The following is a 15,789-nucleotide window of genomic DNA, read 5'->3' as shown; positions in this document are numbered from 1 at the left end:
GCTTTGTATTCGGGACTTGGGTTTTGTATTCTCATTGTGTAACATCCCAAAATAGGACCTAGGAGTTTGGGGCCTGGTGAGTTGGGGTCATTAGTGGGCTTGGATAGCTGGGGTTGCCAGTGGGCCTGGTGAGCTACGGTTGTTGGTTTGGCTCGAGAGTGAAAGTAAGGGCTTGACTGTAAAAAAAAAAGATTAGCCAAAAGGAAATTATACCAAAGTTAGGAAATTAACTTATTTTCCTCTTCACAACACCACTCATGCACGTAACTCTTTCCTATGTCTATTAAGGTATCCTAAGAACTTCAAAACAATTAGTGCTTATAAATTAAGCTTTTGTCATTGAAAATTCCACATTATTTTGAACAACAAACCTCTCTCAAATTTCTTCATCGATTACTTATTTCTCTTTTTGTCAAGATTCTACGAAAATAAGAACCCAACATTTAGTTTTTAGGATTAAAGTTAAGACACTATTTCTCTATTGGGTTAGACATATAAAAGTAATTAAGAAAGTTCGCAACAAAGGAAACTAGGTTCGACAAAAGATTAGCATGTATGAACCTCGGTTCACTTGTGTTATGCATGAGTTTTAATGTGCTTCGACTATTAGTGAATTGTGTATGATTTGTGAAATTGTGAACCTAACAGAATCGTCTACAAGCAAAGACAAGGGAAAGATGAAGCTTGTTTAAAGCTTTTAGCAAACTGGTGGGTGTTCAGGGGTCGCCACTTGTATGTGCTAACCATAGAGTTAATTAGGAGCTTAGGGCTTTATCCTAAGTCTTGAGAGTAAGTCTTCTCTAAACTCTGTTTTGTGATTATGTTAAATATATGTTTTTATGAATAGTGATATGTAAGCTCTATATTGCTAGCTAGATATGAATAGTGTTTTGCGAGCTCCTCATAATTTGCGAGCTCTATGTTTAAGTAAATGTATTAACACTACAATATTTTGTAAACCGTTGGATATAATGGCGTGCCATAGGATTATGAGTACTCACCTTTATGTTTTGTGATTTGGGCGAGAGGCACTGGGACAAGTTAGGGGAAATAAGGGAATGGCAGGCCAAGCTCCATTCAATGGGATATGCAGGTATGTTGGAGAGTGTTAGATTAATGCTACGCTTATGAGATATGTTGGACTCTTTGAGTTAAATTGAGGCGTTATATAAAGACTCATTTATCCAACTGAAAAGAACATGTGAATAAGATTTTGTTTTCTAAAATATTATGTTTTACTGTTTTAAGCTAACTAACAGCTGATAATCGCGAACTAAACTTCGTGTAAATATGGCGAACCCAATTCGCAAAACAGTAACTTTGTTAAAAATCTTATTTAACTTATGTTTTTGTGCGTGATATATGGTTTTCCTGTACATTCACTGAGTTCGCAAGAGCTCACACACTCATTTCTAAAAACTGTAGACAGTTAGATCACACGGTATGTAGCGACAAAGCGAGTGATCCAGGCTAAGCATAACCACTGAATAGGTGGTACAAACGAACCCTAGAATTAAAGGCAATGTGAGATTCTGCTTGGGCTTAGAGATTTCTTTCTATCTGTTGAATTCGTCGATTGTTCTAGGACTTGGTTTTTTCTTTATGTTTTTAATACCTCTTGTGAACCGATAAAACTATATATAAATACCTGAGTTTTAAGTATATGAATTTAGTCCAAGCCTAGTTTGATGTTTCCTTAATTTACAAGTTCATACTTAAGTATTTAATTTCTAATAGAGTGTTCGCCATAAGCAAAAGCATGAAATAATCAAAACTGACTAACTTATACAGAGTTCGCCAAAGTTGCTATAAATTGATAGGGTTGTTGAACTGTGCAAAGTGTGAACCCTAACGATTGGCAAACTGCTACCTGCGAACCCTTAATAGTTAATGGAATGCAGAAAAGGAGAGACTTTATGAAACGTGTTCAAAGAATCTAAGCGCGTAGAGGTCGTTTGCGAGACTTGCCATGTTTAAGGAGGCTTACTTTGTAAAGACTTAGAATGTGTGAGCTATGCAAGGTGCGAACCTCGATGCCTGATAGTTAAATTACTGTGTTTCGCGGGGTGTATTATTTTGCATGTCTTAGGCTTCACAAATTATTACTGCTGTGTACCATGAAGCAAGCGGTGGTAGTTCGCGAGCTTGAGTTTTCTTAAACTTGAACTTGTCTTGTACGGTATGTTGGAGGTTCGGTTGGTGTTCGATCAGAGACTCATTTAGGTGGCTAATGTGATGTTCTATAGCTCGGGTTTGACGATCGGGCCAGGTATGGGGTGTTACACATTGTACTCATTTTGTTTATTCCATTAATGTTAATCTGATGCCTCATTTTTTCGTGATTTTTGTCCTCTTTAGAGGTGTTTTTCACATAAAATTTGTGTTTGATCTTCTCTACATTTTCTATTTCATTGTTTATACAGGTCAATCCCCAACAAATTAATATCAGAGTCTGGTTTAGCTTCCACAAATCAACTCATTTAGGGATGACAATGAGGTACAATATCGAAAAGTTTGATGAAATCACAAATTTCAGTTTGTAGAAATTTCAAATGACGACAATTCTGGTTCAATACGTCCTGAAGAAGGTCATTATAGGGAAAAAGCCCGAGGATATGAATTAGTCAGAATGGGATGAACTTGATGAGAAGGCTCTGTCAACAATTTAGTTATGCCTCACAAATAATGTGTTGTGGGAGGTGCTTATAGAGAAAACGGCAGCAGCCTTATGGAGAAAGTTAGAAAAACTATACATGACAAAGTCTCTGCCTAATCGATTGGTGTTGAAACAATGCCTATACATGTTTTGTATGGCCAAAGGTGAATACCTTAGGTGTAACAACCCATTTTCCAGTGGTGTGGGAACCATTGCTTTCGGAACCCCAATTTTAGATGATCAAGTCAGTAAATTTTATTTTATAATATTTTTGAGTCTAATATAGAGTTATATTGATTTCTAGTCCAATAATTTTAGTGATTTAATAGTTAATTAAGGTACAATGACTAAATTCTAAAACATGTAAAACTTGATCACTATTGAATTTTGGTTGATAAAAGGGTTAATTAAGTTTTTTAATGGATTTAAATGGTAAATTAGCCATTTATAAGATAGTGGTACGGTTTGAGCTTATTTTGTTATAATTTTACATGTTATTTTTAATGCTAAAATAAAATTAATAAAGTTAAAACATAAAACATAATGGTCTTCTTCATTTTTCTTTCTTCCATCGAAACCACCATTTTTAAGGTTTTAGATTTGTCCAAGCTTCTCCTAGTTGCATGCAATTCCAATTCAAGTCCATTTTTAGTAAATTTTATGTTTTTAATATCGTTGTAACTTAATCTAGCTAACCCAGTGACTATTTTGTAAAATTGTTAAAGGTTTTAAAAGTTATCATTTGTTAATTATTGAATTTCTTGATGTTTAATGGTTGAATTTTAAGTTTGGTTGTTAAATAGGACTAATTTGTAAAATGATTTTTGTTAGTCTTGAGTTTAGGGACTAAAATAAAAAATGTGTTATTAAGAGCATGAAATTTTTGTAAATTTTAATGCTTGAGAGCTGTTTAGGGATGAGTATGTAAGCGAATTGAAATTTGGGGGCTTAATTGTGAAAGTTACAAGGGTTTTAGATTTAGGGACTAAATTGAATAAAATGTAAAAGTTTAGGGCCATGTTGTAAAATGAAATTGACAGGCCATATGCATTAATTGGAGTGTTATATGGTACATGGAATTGATATTGTGAATTTAATTATTATTTAGATCAAGAATTAGAAAAATCGATTGATAAACGATGAAAAGAGAAAATTGCATAATAGTCCTTACGACCCAGTTCGCTTGTTGATCACTCTAGGTAAGTTCATAGGTTATAAAAATGTGCTTATATGTATTGATTGTGATTGAATTGTGAATATATATTTTTATATTGTTAAATTGAAAGTTTGAAATGTTTATAATTTAATACTAGAGGTGAGAAATGATCTTATTGAAAGTCTCGTATACTTGTAAAACATGATTCATGTGGATGCTGAATGAATTTGACCTAATTATGAAATCTATTTTGGATAAACATGGAAGTGCTCCTATTTTGTAAATGGTCAATATCCTGTATAAATGCTCGTTTGAACGTAGTAAACAATTAGGATACAATTGGAATGCCAATAGGGTTAGACATATGCTTATACTGTTTGCACTTTGGTGCCTCTGTTTGGACAATTTGTGTCCCTGTTCAACACTATGGTGCTCCTTGATACATTTACCCGAGTATCCAAATTACTTTTGCTATTGCTCATCGTGCTATCCAAATTTGTGTGTAACACCTTTTAGCCCGTTAGGAAGGTTGGACATATACCAACCAGCCAAACAGTCCACCCAACGGATTGGGGCGTTACTGATAGATCCAAAACTTTTGACTTGTGTTAAAGTTTAAGAAAAGTAGTTATAAAGATTTCCCTTGACTGCCTTTGGACATACTAACATCCAAAGTGTGAATACTGCTACTAAAAAATATAGAATTTGAGGCGGTGTTCGCAAGTATACTAGTCAGGTTATAATATAGTTTTTTACAACGAAGTAAGTAAGTACTCTAAGGATCGTACCCAAGGGAGGCGAGTACTAAATTAAAGTTAACCTAGACGCAAATACAATTAATTAATAATTTAAATAAACTATATTATGATAATACATAAAGAAGAGAGTTTTAGGTTTTTATAAATAAAGAAATAGAAATTGCATAAATAAAATAGACTTCAAATAACTGATTTTTAAACTTAATCAAATCTAGACATGGGTGATTAGCTAACTTTGGTGGTCATAACTAATTCCTATTTCAGGTTTCTATTCAATCAAGTAGTCATTACCCTAGTAGGATCTCTCGATCTTCCACTAAACTAACGAGTCGGCAAGAACTATTTATCTCTCGACCTCACAATTTTGGGTTCACGGATAGAGCATACCAATTTTGGGTTAATTCCCACCTAAATGACTTCCTAGGGTTGTTAAGCCTAGAGTTTAAATTTTTCCTCTCTTAAACAGTTGATCCGCTAAGAAAACCCTATATAGCAATTAGTTAATCACACCTCCACTCACTAATCTCGCACAAGAGGATTAGTTCTTCATGGAATCCATAAACATAATGAACTTGATAAATAAGATATGCGTGAAGAATAAATCAATAATAGGGTTTAAGAGAATCCTAATTGTATTTGATTGGTGAAAGTGCAAAAATCCACAATAGTTTGATTGCGTCTACAAATCAAGTTCTCTAAAGAACACGAACAAAAATAACTAAAAAGAAATCTAAAGCCTAAAGAAAAGAAAACTGAAACTAAAATTACAAAGAAAACTCTAAACTGTAAAAATTGTTCTTTAATAAGTGCTAAATGAACTTATTTATAAAGTTAGGGTTAGCTATCATCCCTAACCTTAATTTTGCTGACATTTTCATGTTAATTTTCATTGTGCGAACCAAAACACCTCTCACTCGTAATTCTTCCCGTACAGGGCCGGTGTCGCAACACCCTAGTGCATGTATTGCGACACTAAAGGCAATATGCATGATTTAGGTTTGGCTTCAGGGGTGTGCCGCGACATCTTATAGCTGTGTCATGACACCGAAGACAATCTTGTAATTTTTGTATTCCGCTCCCTATGTTGTGACATTGAACTTCTCGTGTTGCAACACAACGACCAGTCTTGAGTTGCTATACCTTTGAATGGAATCCTGTACACTCACTAAGTATGTTAGCTCACCATTAGGCCTTATTCGACCCCTAAGGTCATAAAAAATACTCATTTTACAGTTTTTATTGAATTCAAATGAAATATGGAAACTTAACTAAAACATAATAAAAATGTTTATATTCAAGCTCTTTAAGTATGAAAACTAGTTTAATCTGCTACATCAAATTACGATAGATCACCCTATACGTTAAAAAGGTTATTCCTTTCTCATATGGTGCTACATATTTAAGGAGAGTAATAGGAATTAAAGAACTATCCATTGACTAGGCTCTTCCATCAAAGGTAAATACATTTAGGAAAAAGGTAGTTTTGAAAACTGCAAATCAGAGGAATTTGGCAGTTTCAAATATTAACAAGGTCAATTACACTTTATAAGACAAAATAATAAATTTGTGAAGTAAAAACAAAAGTTAAACACAAAAACGTGTGTGTACGACCTTTGCCGAGCAACTATGCATGATACAAAACAGACAAATGGCTTACTTATAAACACAACTCTGGCGCAGCCCCCCCTATGGATCTTCCTTTACTACTCAATTGCTTGAGAAAGAAAGGCAACAAAATAAGTTCATTTGAACTTAGTGAGTTCCCAATAGACACGACATGAATATCAGGTTACCCCTGATTGAATCAAAGATAAAAAATTTTTTCGAACTCTGCCCTACAATAACATTAAACTAATCTGCCAATTTAGTTTACTAGCGCACACATCGTAATCATAACACAAAAAATCCTCAGTCGACACATGCCATTATTCAGACATACTTCTCTCAATCATGTATGTTTACCTGTGACCCAACCTCGTGCTAGCCTCAGACCCATAATTCATAAATAAAAATCGCACATCAGTCAAAATCATAGTATTATTCATTTTCCTTGTCATATTGAACACGTGTTCTCCCGCAAGGTTGAACCATGGTCTGTTAGTTTGGTTTGTAATAAAGCTGCCCTCTAGAGGCATCAAAAAATAAAAATTATTTTCACATTTTCACATATCGCAGGTAGTTTAGTACTGAGCTAGCACACAATGTGGGTATTAACTGTGGCCATGGCCATGTACACACAACACTGACTCATTAATACATAACATATAAACATATTTTCAGCAGAGACAACTTACCTTACACAACTCTATATCATAGGGTTTTAAAAACCCAAAGGAAGCAAAAAAGAACTCACCAGAACCTTCAGGATAGAATCTACTCTATAGTCTGTCATCCACTCAGGATTTAGGTATGCCAGACTATGAACACCGCAAGTGAATAAATCCGTAAACGGATTCAGGATCTACTCTTCATGAGTCTTGTCTGATGTACTGTCAGTCCAATCAGTCATATCTATCTCTCTATCTTCTAGGAGTCATCCGTTATAATGCCCAATACAAAGTATCTCCATAATTGGACTTGATAGACGACATATTAGTTTTTCAATCAGTTTGATCGTTTCCAATTAGACTAAGGACATGTTTAGGTTCATCTACTAATACAAGCTATCTTTTAGTATTACAATCCGACCGCATAATACCCCTTAGTATTAGTTTAAACGTTAGACAACCAATGGGCAACATTTACTTCCATTTTACTTTGTATGCAAGAACCATATGAGGACATTATACAAAGTATTAATGTAAATCATGAATAATTTTATTAATCAATTTGTTCGAAAAATTTACAAGTGTAAATTGAGGAAAATACTACACTTATGGCACCAGATCCAACACTTCCAACCAATTATACAATAATGTTGGGAATTGTAGGCACAAAATGAGTTCATTTGGACTCAGATCCAAGATTACAAATGAAAAGAACCCAAAAGAATGAAGAGCGAATCGAGGAAGAAGAAAATATGGTTCATAGTCAATGGTAGTCCCTAACCTAACAACATGACACCTACTCAGGAGAGCATTTGAACCATCACTTTGCCCAATAGAGGAATGACGAAGCCTTGATTGAGTGTTGCAATTATCATCACCTAAAACATTTAAAAGAAGTATTGCCCTAATAATGTGTTTAATTGACATGTTTTTTTATGGTTCACCCTATTTATTAACTATTTTTTATGTAAGTGCAACACATGTCTAAAGTGTTAAAATATGAAAAGAAACATGAATTACTTGGAAGATTTGACATGGGAGCAAAAATTGGCTAAAAAGATTTATTCGATTTTAGAATTATTTTATTTTAATAGTTATTTTTATTTGTTTGTAAAGATATTTTATTAAGGGAGATTGATTTTAGGTCTATTATTTTATAGGTCAAATGTTCAAATTAGGGCCCAACCTTTTAGGGGTTGCTCACATAAGGATCAAACTTTTTAAAATGTTTAAAATGATCATATAAGGGTCTAACATTTACAAAAATGCTCAAATAAAATATTTTCACGCACTTCTATGAAGTTTGCAATAAAAATTAGGTGAATGCTGACAAATTTAGAATAAAACATATAATAGTTGAATCAAATATTGCTTGAAAAGAAAAGAAAAATCATAATTTGAAATCTAATATGCGACATTTGAGAAGCCCTTATTTGAGCAATTTCAAAAAGTCGTGTCTTTATTTGAGCACTTTCAAGAAGATTTGGCTCTTATTTGACCATTTTGAAAGCTTTGACTTTTATTTAAGCCTATTTTTGTAAATGTTAAACCCTTATATGATTATTTTGAAAGGCTTGGGCTCAAATTTGAACATTTATAATACTTTGGTAGGGTGTGGGAACGGGAAAGGAGAGGAGGGCACATGGAGCCACCATGGTTGTTTTTTAGTTCTATTTTTTTTTCAATAAAAATTTTCTTTTGATGATTATTTTTTCATGAGTGTTTATACCATTATTCTAGCTTTAGATTGATTATTAATTCAATGTTAAAATCATGAGATTTGGAATCGCACTTGCACTTTATACTTTGGTATTTGTTAATTTTTCAGTTTAGGAGGTAGACTCGTCATTTTAGCTTTTTAAATTTAAAAGGGTGTCCCTCGATTCAATGTTGGGCGACATGTTGTTGATGATTAGAAACAATCTGTAATTGTTGTATTTGTTCCATTGAATCTTCCACTAAATAACAAATTGACATGATCAATTGAGTGAGTAGTTGGATCTGTTAAAGGATTTAACAATCAAGTTTGAACCACCCGCACAATTGATAATGTTGATTTGAGTCGAGTTCTTCTAGATCACAAGGATGCCAAGGAATTAAATTGTGGAAGCTACTTTCAAGGTTATTTAGTTGGTGAGGGTAAACTGACAAGTTGTTCCCGCAATTAATTTACATGCATAAGGGTTGGTAGTTTGACCCAAGGGCGAAGTTAGAAAATTTTTTAGAGGGCAAAATTAAATTGTATATTTTTATGATAGTAAAAATGCAATTTCACCATTTTAATAGCTTATATATTTATAATTTTTAAAATATTAAATCATTATTTAGGGGAAAAGTGCAATTTTACCATTATTAATTTAAAATTTTATAAATTATAAAGGACCTAAATGAAAATTTTTCTATTTCAAGGAGGTTAGGGACCTTGCCAACCCCCTGGCTTCACCACTAGTTTGACATTGCTCCTTGATCACTATAACGACTTATTGGTTGGAAGAGAAAATCTGTTATTCAAGATCAGTTTGAAATCAAAATCAAAATTGCGCCTGAAGCTAGAGCTTTCGTATTATTGGTTAATTCATATTTAATTTTGATTTGTTTAAAAATCGCCTGCAAAACATCCTAATTATAACGAATTACAAATTCGGATAGATCAGTTCTCCTGAGATTCCCTATATATTGTGAATTTATATTCTGTTTAAGCATAGATTTTTTTTGGTAGATTTGGCACCCATCACGCTCACTCTTTCACCACTATAGTCCTCTAAACAACCGGCAAGAAAAAATCTTTAGTAGAAACAAAAGAATATTGGGAACTTCATTGCTTGTACAAGACATGCCACCAAAGATTTGCCTTAGCATAAGAGACGCTATTGGGAAAGCTTTAAGAAAGGGACAATGGAAGAACTCGTAGAAAAGACACTACACTATGACCATTTTAAAATGTTTGATCCTTATGTGAATAACCTCTAAAGGGATATCGAAATATAATTGGTTGTTTTTTATATGTAATGTGAGTTAAAATCTAAAATAATTCTAAAACTCATTATCAATATTAAAAGCTTCAATAAAATATCCAAAATTAAAAAAAAAAAACTCAAAACAAAGCAAACAGAAAACATTTTAAAAAAAAATTAAAATCTTATTTAGAAATTCAAAAAAAAAACTTTTAAAATTTTGAAAAAATTACAAATATTCAAAATATTCACCAAAAATCAAAAAATATAAAAAGCGTCTCCCAAAAAAAGTCATTAAAAACTATAAAATACTCATATATATATAATATTAAATATTCTTAAAAACATTAAATTACACAATTTCAAAAAACAAATTAGAGTTTTCCACTTTTTGAAAAAAATGTACAAAAAAATTCTATAAAAGAAAAGTTTTTTTGATAATTTTTTTTCGTTAACGGTATGATATCTAAATTTTAATAAAAATCATCAAAAACATATAAAAATAGCGTTTAAAATCCAAAAATTAATCTAGAAAAGAAATGAAAATTTTCAAAAGAATATTAAAAAATCATATAGTAATTAAAATTTCCAAAGTTTCAAAAAATTTCAAATAAAAATAATTATATATTGGAAACTTAGAAATTTTAAATTATTTTATGTTCTTTATTTTTTATAATAATATTTATAAAAATGTTAATATTAATTAGATAGGACGAGCATAAGCACATGAATTATAGAAAAATAATATCAATATTAATTACAAAAAAAAAAAGACATCATTTGGCATGTCTTTATATCTGCATGGGCATGAATAACTACCAAAACTATAATATTAATTAGCATAAGGAGTTTAGTAGCAGTTCATTCTCAGAAATTTCAGCTGGATAGCTTGCAATACGTATCAGGAAATCAATTCTCTTGTAAGGTTTCCCTGGAAAGAGAGTTTTGCTATCAACTATATCCACCAGACTGTAAATTCTTCTAGTATACTAGTATATTACAGTAATACAACACTAAACTAAGTTGGATTTTATGCTCTGTACATAGATTATATAGTGAAATCAAGAGATTTCACAATTTAAAACTGTTCTGGGTTGCAACTATTGTTGCGAAATTTGTGCACGAATAATGATGATGAGAGGTGCACTAAGCCGAGCACAGGGTACCCCGTTGTTTCACTAGCAACCCTTTTAATTTCTTTATAAGAAGGGGATTGTCATGCATGTAGTCTAGGAATGACTTCCTCAAGCTACGCAACAACTCTATGTCATTGTTGCCTGGCTTAACATTAAGCAGCTTTGTAAACAGGGCCCTCCATAGCTCAACATTCCAATATCTGAAAGCAATTGTGCAAAATTATAATGGAAGTTCAGAGATGGCACCACCAAGTAAAAGAATAAAAAGGAAATACCGCTCTTGATTTATTTGTGAATTTCTAAGTACCGTTGCCAATGGATCAAAAGAAATTAATTAAGAAATCCGCGCCAGAACTAAAGTACAATGAATATGCAGTGATGAAAGAACAATACCGTTTAAAAGATGATTTTGGTAGATAAATGTAGCCACCATCTGAGGTTTTTCTTTCAACTTCCATGTAAGTATTATGCAGCATCATATGGACAGCAACACATAGGCCATATGTGTCTGTCTGTTGACAAATTACACAGTAAGGTCAAGGTAATCATTCTGGGGAAATTAAAGACACAAATTTGCAATCGTTCATGAAACAGAGACTTGCCTGGAAGGTCCATGGTTTTTTCTCTTGCATTTCAATACAACAAAACCCAGAAGTTCGACAATCACCGGTAAATTCTGTGTTCTTGGGAAAAAGTTGCAGATCAATCCCCCTCCCCCAATCGACAAGGTAAAGACCCTGCCAAATAGAACTTTTAAGTGCAAGGTCTAATTGTCTAGTGCTAACTATAAAATTCCATAGTTTATATTCACACAGTAAACCTGATCAAGCCAAGAGTCAGTTCGATCTTTAAACCCTTCTTCTGAGAGGTCATCCCTGGAAAATGTTAGAAATCCATGTATTACATGTCAAACCCCAAAGTTAAATAAGTAAATAAAAATGCTCAAATGAATTCCATATTGTAACTAAATAATGTTAACAATCACTTTGAAGCCAGCTTTGGACTTTAGAAAATAAGTATTGAAAATGTTTTGCCTTTCTAAAAAATATATATATTTGAAAGGTGAAAAGCAGTGGCACAGCATAAAAATCTCCATGACTTTTATGAACAGTTACAAATGGCTTATACATTAGTGCGTGGTCCGCTTACATGTAAATCGCCAGGCTACTCCCATTTAAGGCTTCTTAATAACATCAAGTGCAATGTCATTAACTTTTAACCATCAGGAATGCAGTGTTTACTGTGGTAGACTTAAAACTCAGACTAGAAAGTAACAGTTCATACATTGTCATTAAGGTCATTAGTTTTCCTTTTATAAACGTCATTATTGTATTTACTGATTTTACAGAATACATCAAATACCAAGCTACAGTTACAAGAAGGCTGCACAAGACATTCAGTCATGACCATAGTAATGAAAAGGAAACACTTACTTAGAATAGCGAATGAGAAGATTATCAGGCTTGAAATCACCATGAATGATGCCAACACTATGCAGAGTTTCCAACATGTAAAGCATCTCTGTAGTGTAATAAATGCACAATACCTCTTCCATGAACTTGCCAGTAACTACATAAGAATTAATGGCATCCTGTACAACACAATGGCAAATGTTAGAGAAGCCTCCTTTGGCTTGGCTGGAGCTGTAGCAGGACATAAACCTACCTGAAGTGTCCCATGAGCTAGATAGTCGCATATGAGTATGCTACAATCAGAATAGATATGAATTTTATGAGCAAAACCAAAGCTTGATCTCTGATACAATGAAATTAGAAAAACCAGAAAAGCTCATCAGGCCAGAATACACTGATAATGATGTATAATCATAAGCAACTAGAATTGTTGGACCTGTTTGCCTGAGATGCGTTCATCAAGTTGACGGTACATATAGAATTCCCAGGGGAAAGCAGGCCTTTGTATCTGCAAGAAGAGTTTTGTAATGTTAGAACAGAGTCCAATATGTGAAACTGTGATCTTCATCAAAGGTGAAATTGACCTTTAATGCAACAGCATCATCAGGATTGCTATCGACATACGCTTTAAATACTTGAGCAAAGGCACCCTGACCAGCACACCCCTTGATCTGATACTTCTTTCCGCCTTTCGAAAATATAGATAAAAGAATAACACATACAGAGGAAAAAAGAATCCAAGAGATATATTAATTTTCCAAAAATAAAAAAGGCTTGCTTCGTCACTATGATACAGATTCTCTTCAATATTTCACAACTTGCATCAATTTTTAGAAGGGGTAAGCAAAAGACTAAGGAATATGACAAAATAGGAAGCTAAGATAACCAAGAAAAGGTGAAGGAAGTTGCTTGTAAATATAGTCACGGTGTTAAGCAAAACCATAAATCAGTGTTGGCAGCAAATTTTGATCTCATAGTTTACTGTGAACCTTTTTCTCACCTTTAATCTCACTAATTATTCACATAGATCTGGTTTGACAATTATGGTTAGAAAATTTTCACACGACACAATGAGCTCAAAGCATCAAGCTAGAATCATATTGCAGCATCACAGTAATTACCTATCTCAATAATTTTATTCCTTGATGATTTCTTCAAAGAAGATAAGGCCACTTTTCCAGAGTAAGCTTTCTTACTCAGGTGGTATCCCTGAAATAAATGTCAAAAAGGCTAGAATAAGACTAACCAGGAATAAGACTAAAAAGTGAAGAAACATACAACAAATCTAAGCAAACTCTCACATCATATTTTGTGATTCGTGGATGTATCTTCTTTAAAAGCTCTTCAAGGATGAAGGCAGACCATGGATTAATAAGTTTCATGCCAACCTCAACTTGTTCACCTCCGTCAACCTGCAGCACGTGTATGTGAACAAACTCAAGGAAAAAAGAAATGGAAAGAAAACAAGGGTTTACCCAGGCAGGCTTTTTAATTCTAAATTCAAACGAAGAGCACTTTGTGATGTAATGTAAGACTCTTTTATTAGTGAAATGTTTATCAATGATTCTCCATTAGGCACCTGTAAAAAGGGTTAAAGGGAAAAGGCTGTTGTTGAAACCTTAGGCAGTCATTTAGAAAAGATGCAAAAGACTGAACGCCTATTAATCCATGAAACTCTCAGAAAAAATAACTACATAACTTCAAACTTCATCTTATGAGGAAAAACTTCAAAATTATCATACATAAGAGGAAATTATTTTGCATTAGCCTGATATTTCCAGAAAATCATACAAGGTGATGGTGAACTCTCATCAACAATTTGAAGTGTATAAATTATAAAAGAAAGTCAAACTCTGCACCTACTGTACATGTACACATGCATCTACTGTCATAAATGTGATGGTAACATTCAAGGTTAAGCTTTAATTACCTTCCCAAGTGAGAAAGTATTAAGCCTTTCAGACATTCTTTTGACAAATAAGGATTGTGCCCACTTTAGCTTCTCAATTGGCTCAGCTTTTCTATTCTCCAAACATAATAGAAGTATCAATAATCAAAACATCAATACCCCCAAAAAAAAGAGGAGAAAAAATACAAAACCTTGAAATGCCTATATGATAAATGATGTGTGCTTCCTTCCACTTCCCTTTGGCTTCAAGAAAATATGCGTACCACTCATAAAGTAGAGAATGTTCAATACATATCTCATTTTCCTCCATTTCTCTAAAAATATTTTCGTAATCTTTACTTCCTTCTAACTGAGAGAGAAACACACACAAAAAAATTTGAGTTAATGCAATATTTAGACCCCAATAAGCTTATGCATCAAAGGTACCAAATCGACGAACATAATCGAAGCATTACTTGTAGTAAGTAAAAAAAAAAAATCTTAAATCTACGTTAAAATTCAAGCAATGCTGGGAAAAGAACTGAATGAAGTTATCTGAACCCTCAAAAACACCCACCATAAACGTGCACGTTGAGAAATTTTCTAATTCACTCTCTCTATGTAAAAGCATATAAGCTCGAACTATATAAAATTATACAAAACGCGAAAAACCAAATCAAACCATTAAATAATTGGCTATCAACCTCAACCAATCGTAACAACTAGCATCTTGAAAATTCGAAAACCAAAACTAAACCGCAAGAGTAAGCAGATATACTTACATAAAGGAACCAAATCTTAAGAAATCTAAGGTCGTTTCTGTATTGGGCATTGTTCTTGAAAGTGGAGATACAATCTGATAAAAGATTGTCGAGATCTCCACCAGAGCGGTTCCCCGAATACCAGTCGTCCAATTCCTTTTCTATCGACCTGGATTTGCAGCAAGTTAGTGAAAAATATTTATAGCAAACAATTTATAGAAACTTAAATTGTAAGAAAACAAAAGAGAGAAGAATACAGTAGCCATGGGTAGAGAGGGTCCTTAGCGTAGGAGGAATTGTTCAAATCTGTCGGGATCATAACCATAGCTTCTTTTTCCCCAGGAAAAGATGGACTGAAGAATGAGAGGGAAATCTTTGCTTTTCAAATTGGTTTCATCACACGGTTGGGCGCTGTTGGAAGTTGAATTTCTGTTTTTTTAAAATACTTTTTTTAGCTTTAATGCATAATTTAGTACTTCAATTTATACCTTTTTTAATATGGTACATGTATTATGTTTTGATTCAATGCGGTTCCAGTATTTAATAAAAGTTAAACATTTTAGTACTTTTAGTGTTTAATTCGGATTTTAAAATTGATTTAATGAAAATTAATAATTAGCTAATAATAATGGCAATTAACTTTTAACATATTAGCCCTAAAACTCGAATTAAATTACGTCTATCAAATTAAATTTAACACATGAAATACAAAATCAAACAAATTCACAATTAACACTAATTTTATTCTGTTAACAAAATCATGAAAATTTCAAACCTAATAATATTAGCAATTAACTATTA

General features: G+C 32.9%; 1 protein-coding gene across 1 annotated transcript; it reads right to left on the bottom strand.

The window, feature by feature from the left end:
* Window positions 1-10,603: 10,603 nt before the first annotated feature.
* On the bottom strand, window positions 10,604-15,422 carry LOC107918772 (mitotic checkpoint serine/threonine-protein kinase BUB1). The gene is made up of 14 exons (XM_016848355.2): window positions 15,246-15,422; window positions 15,010-15,157; window positions 14,440-14,597; window positions 14,270-14,360; window positions 13,641-13,751; window positions 13,461-13,548; window positions 12,924-13,027; window positions 12,776-12,847; window positions 12,593-12,682; window positions 12,361-12,518; window positions 11,748-11,802; window positions 11,530-11,664; window positions 11,321-11,439; window positions 10,604-11,127 (listed from the first exon to the last, which is right to left on the bottom strand). The coding sequence occupies exons 1-14, from the start codon at window positions 15,311-15,313 to the stop codon at window positions 10,938-10,940; spliced, it is 1,587 nt and encodes a 528-aa protein (XP_016703844.1). The 5' UTR covers window positions 15,314-15,422; the 3' UTR covers window positions 10,604-10,937.
* Between the last annotated feature and the right edge of the window lie 367 nt (window positions 15,423-15,789).

The sequence above is a fragment of the Gossypium hirsutum genome, chromosome D13, assembly GCF_007990345.1.
Source record: "Gossypium hirsutum isolate 1008001.06 chromosome D13, Gossypium_hirsutum_v2.1, whole genome shotgun sequence".
Classification (NCBI taxonomy): domain Eukaryota; kingdom Viridiplantae; phylum Streptophyta; class Magnoliopsida; order Malvales; family Malvaceae; genus Gossypium; species Gossypium hirsutum.
This window is presented reverse-complemented; position numbering and strand designations above follow the sequence as displayed.

Excerpts from the sequence above, each read along its gene's own strand:
- LOC107918772 (XM_016848355.2), bottom strand. The coding sequence starts at position 15,313 with ATGGTTATGATCCCGACAGATTTGAACAATTCCTCCTACGCTAAGGAC. Across the intron at positions 13,549-13,640 it reads CACGAATCACAAAATATGAT|GGATACCACCTGAGTAAGAA; the intron begins GTGAGAGTTTGC and ends CATTTATTTCAG. Across the intron at positions 11,128-11,320 it reads CCAAAATCATCTTTTAAACG|ATATTGGAATGTTGAGCTAT; the intron begins GTATTGTTCTTT and ends AATTGCTTTCAG.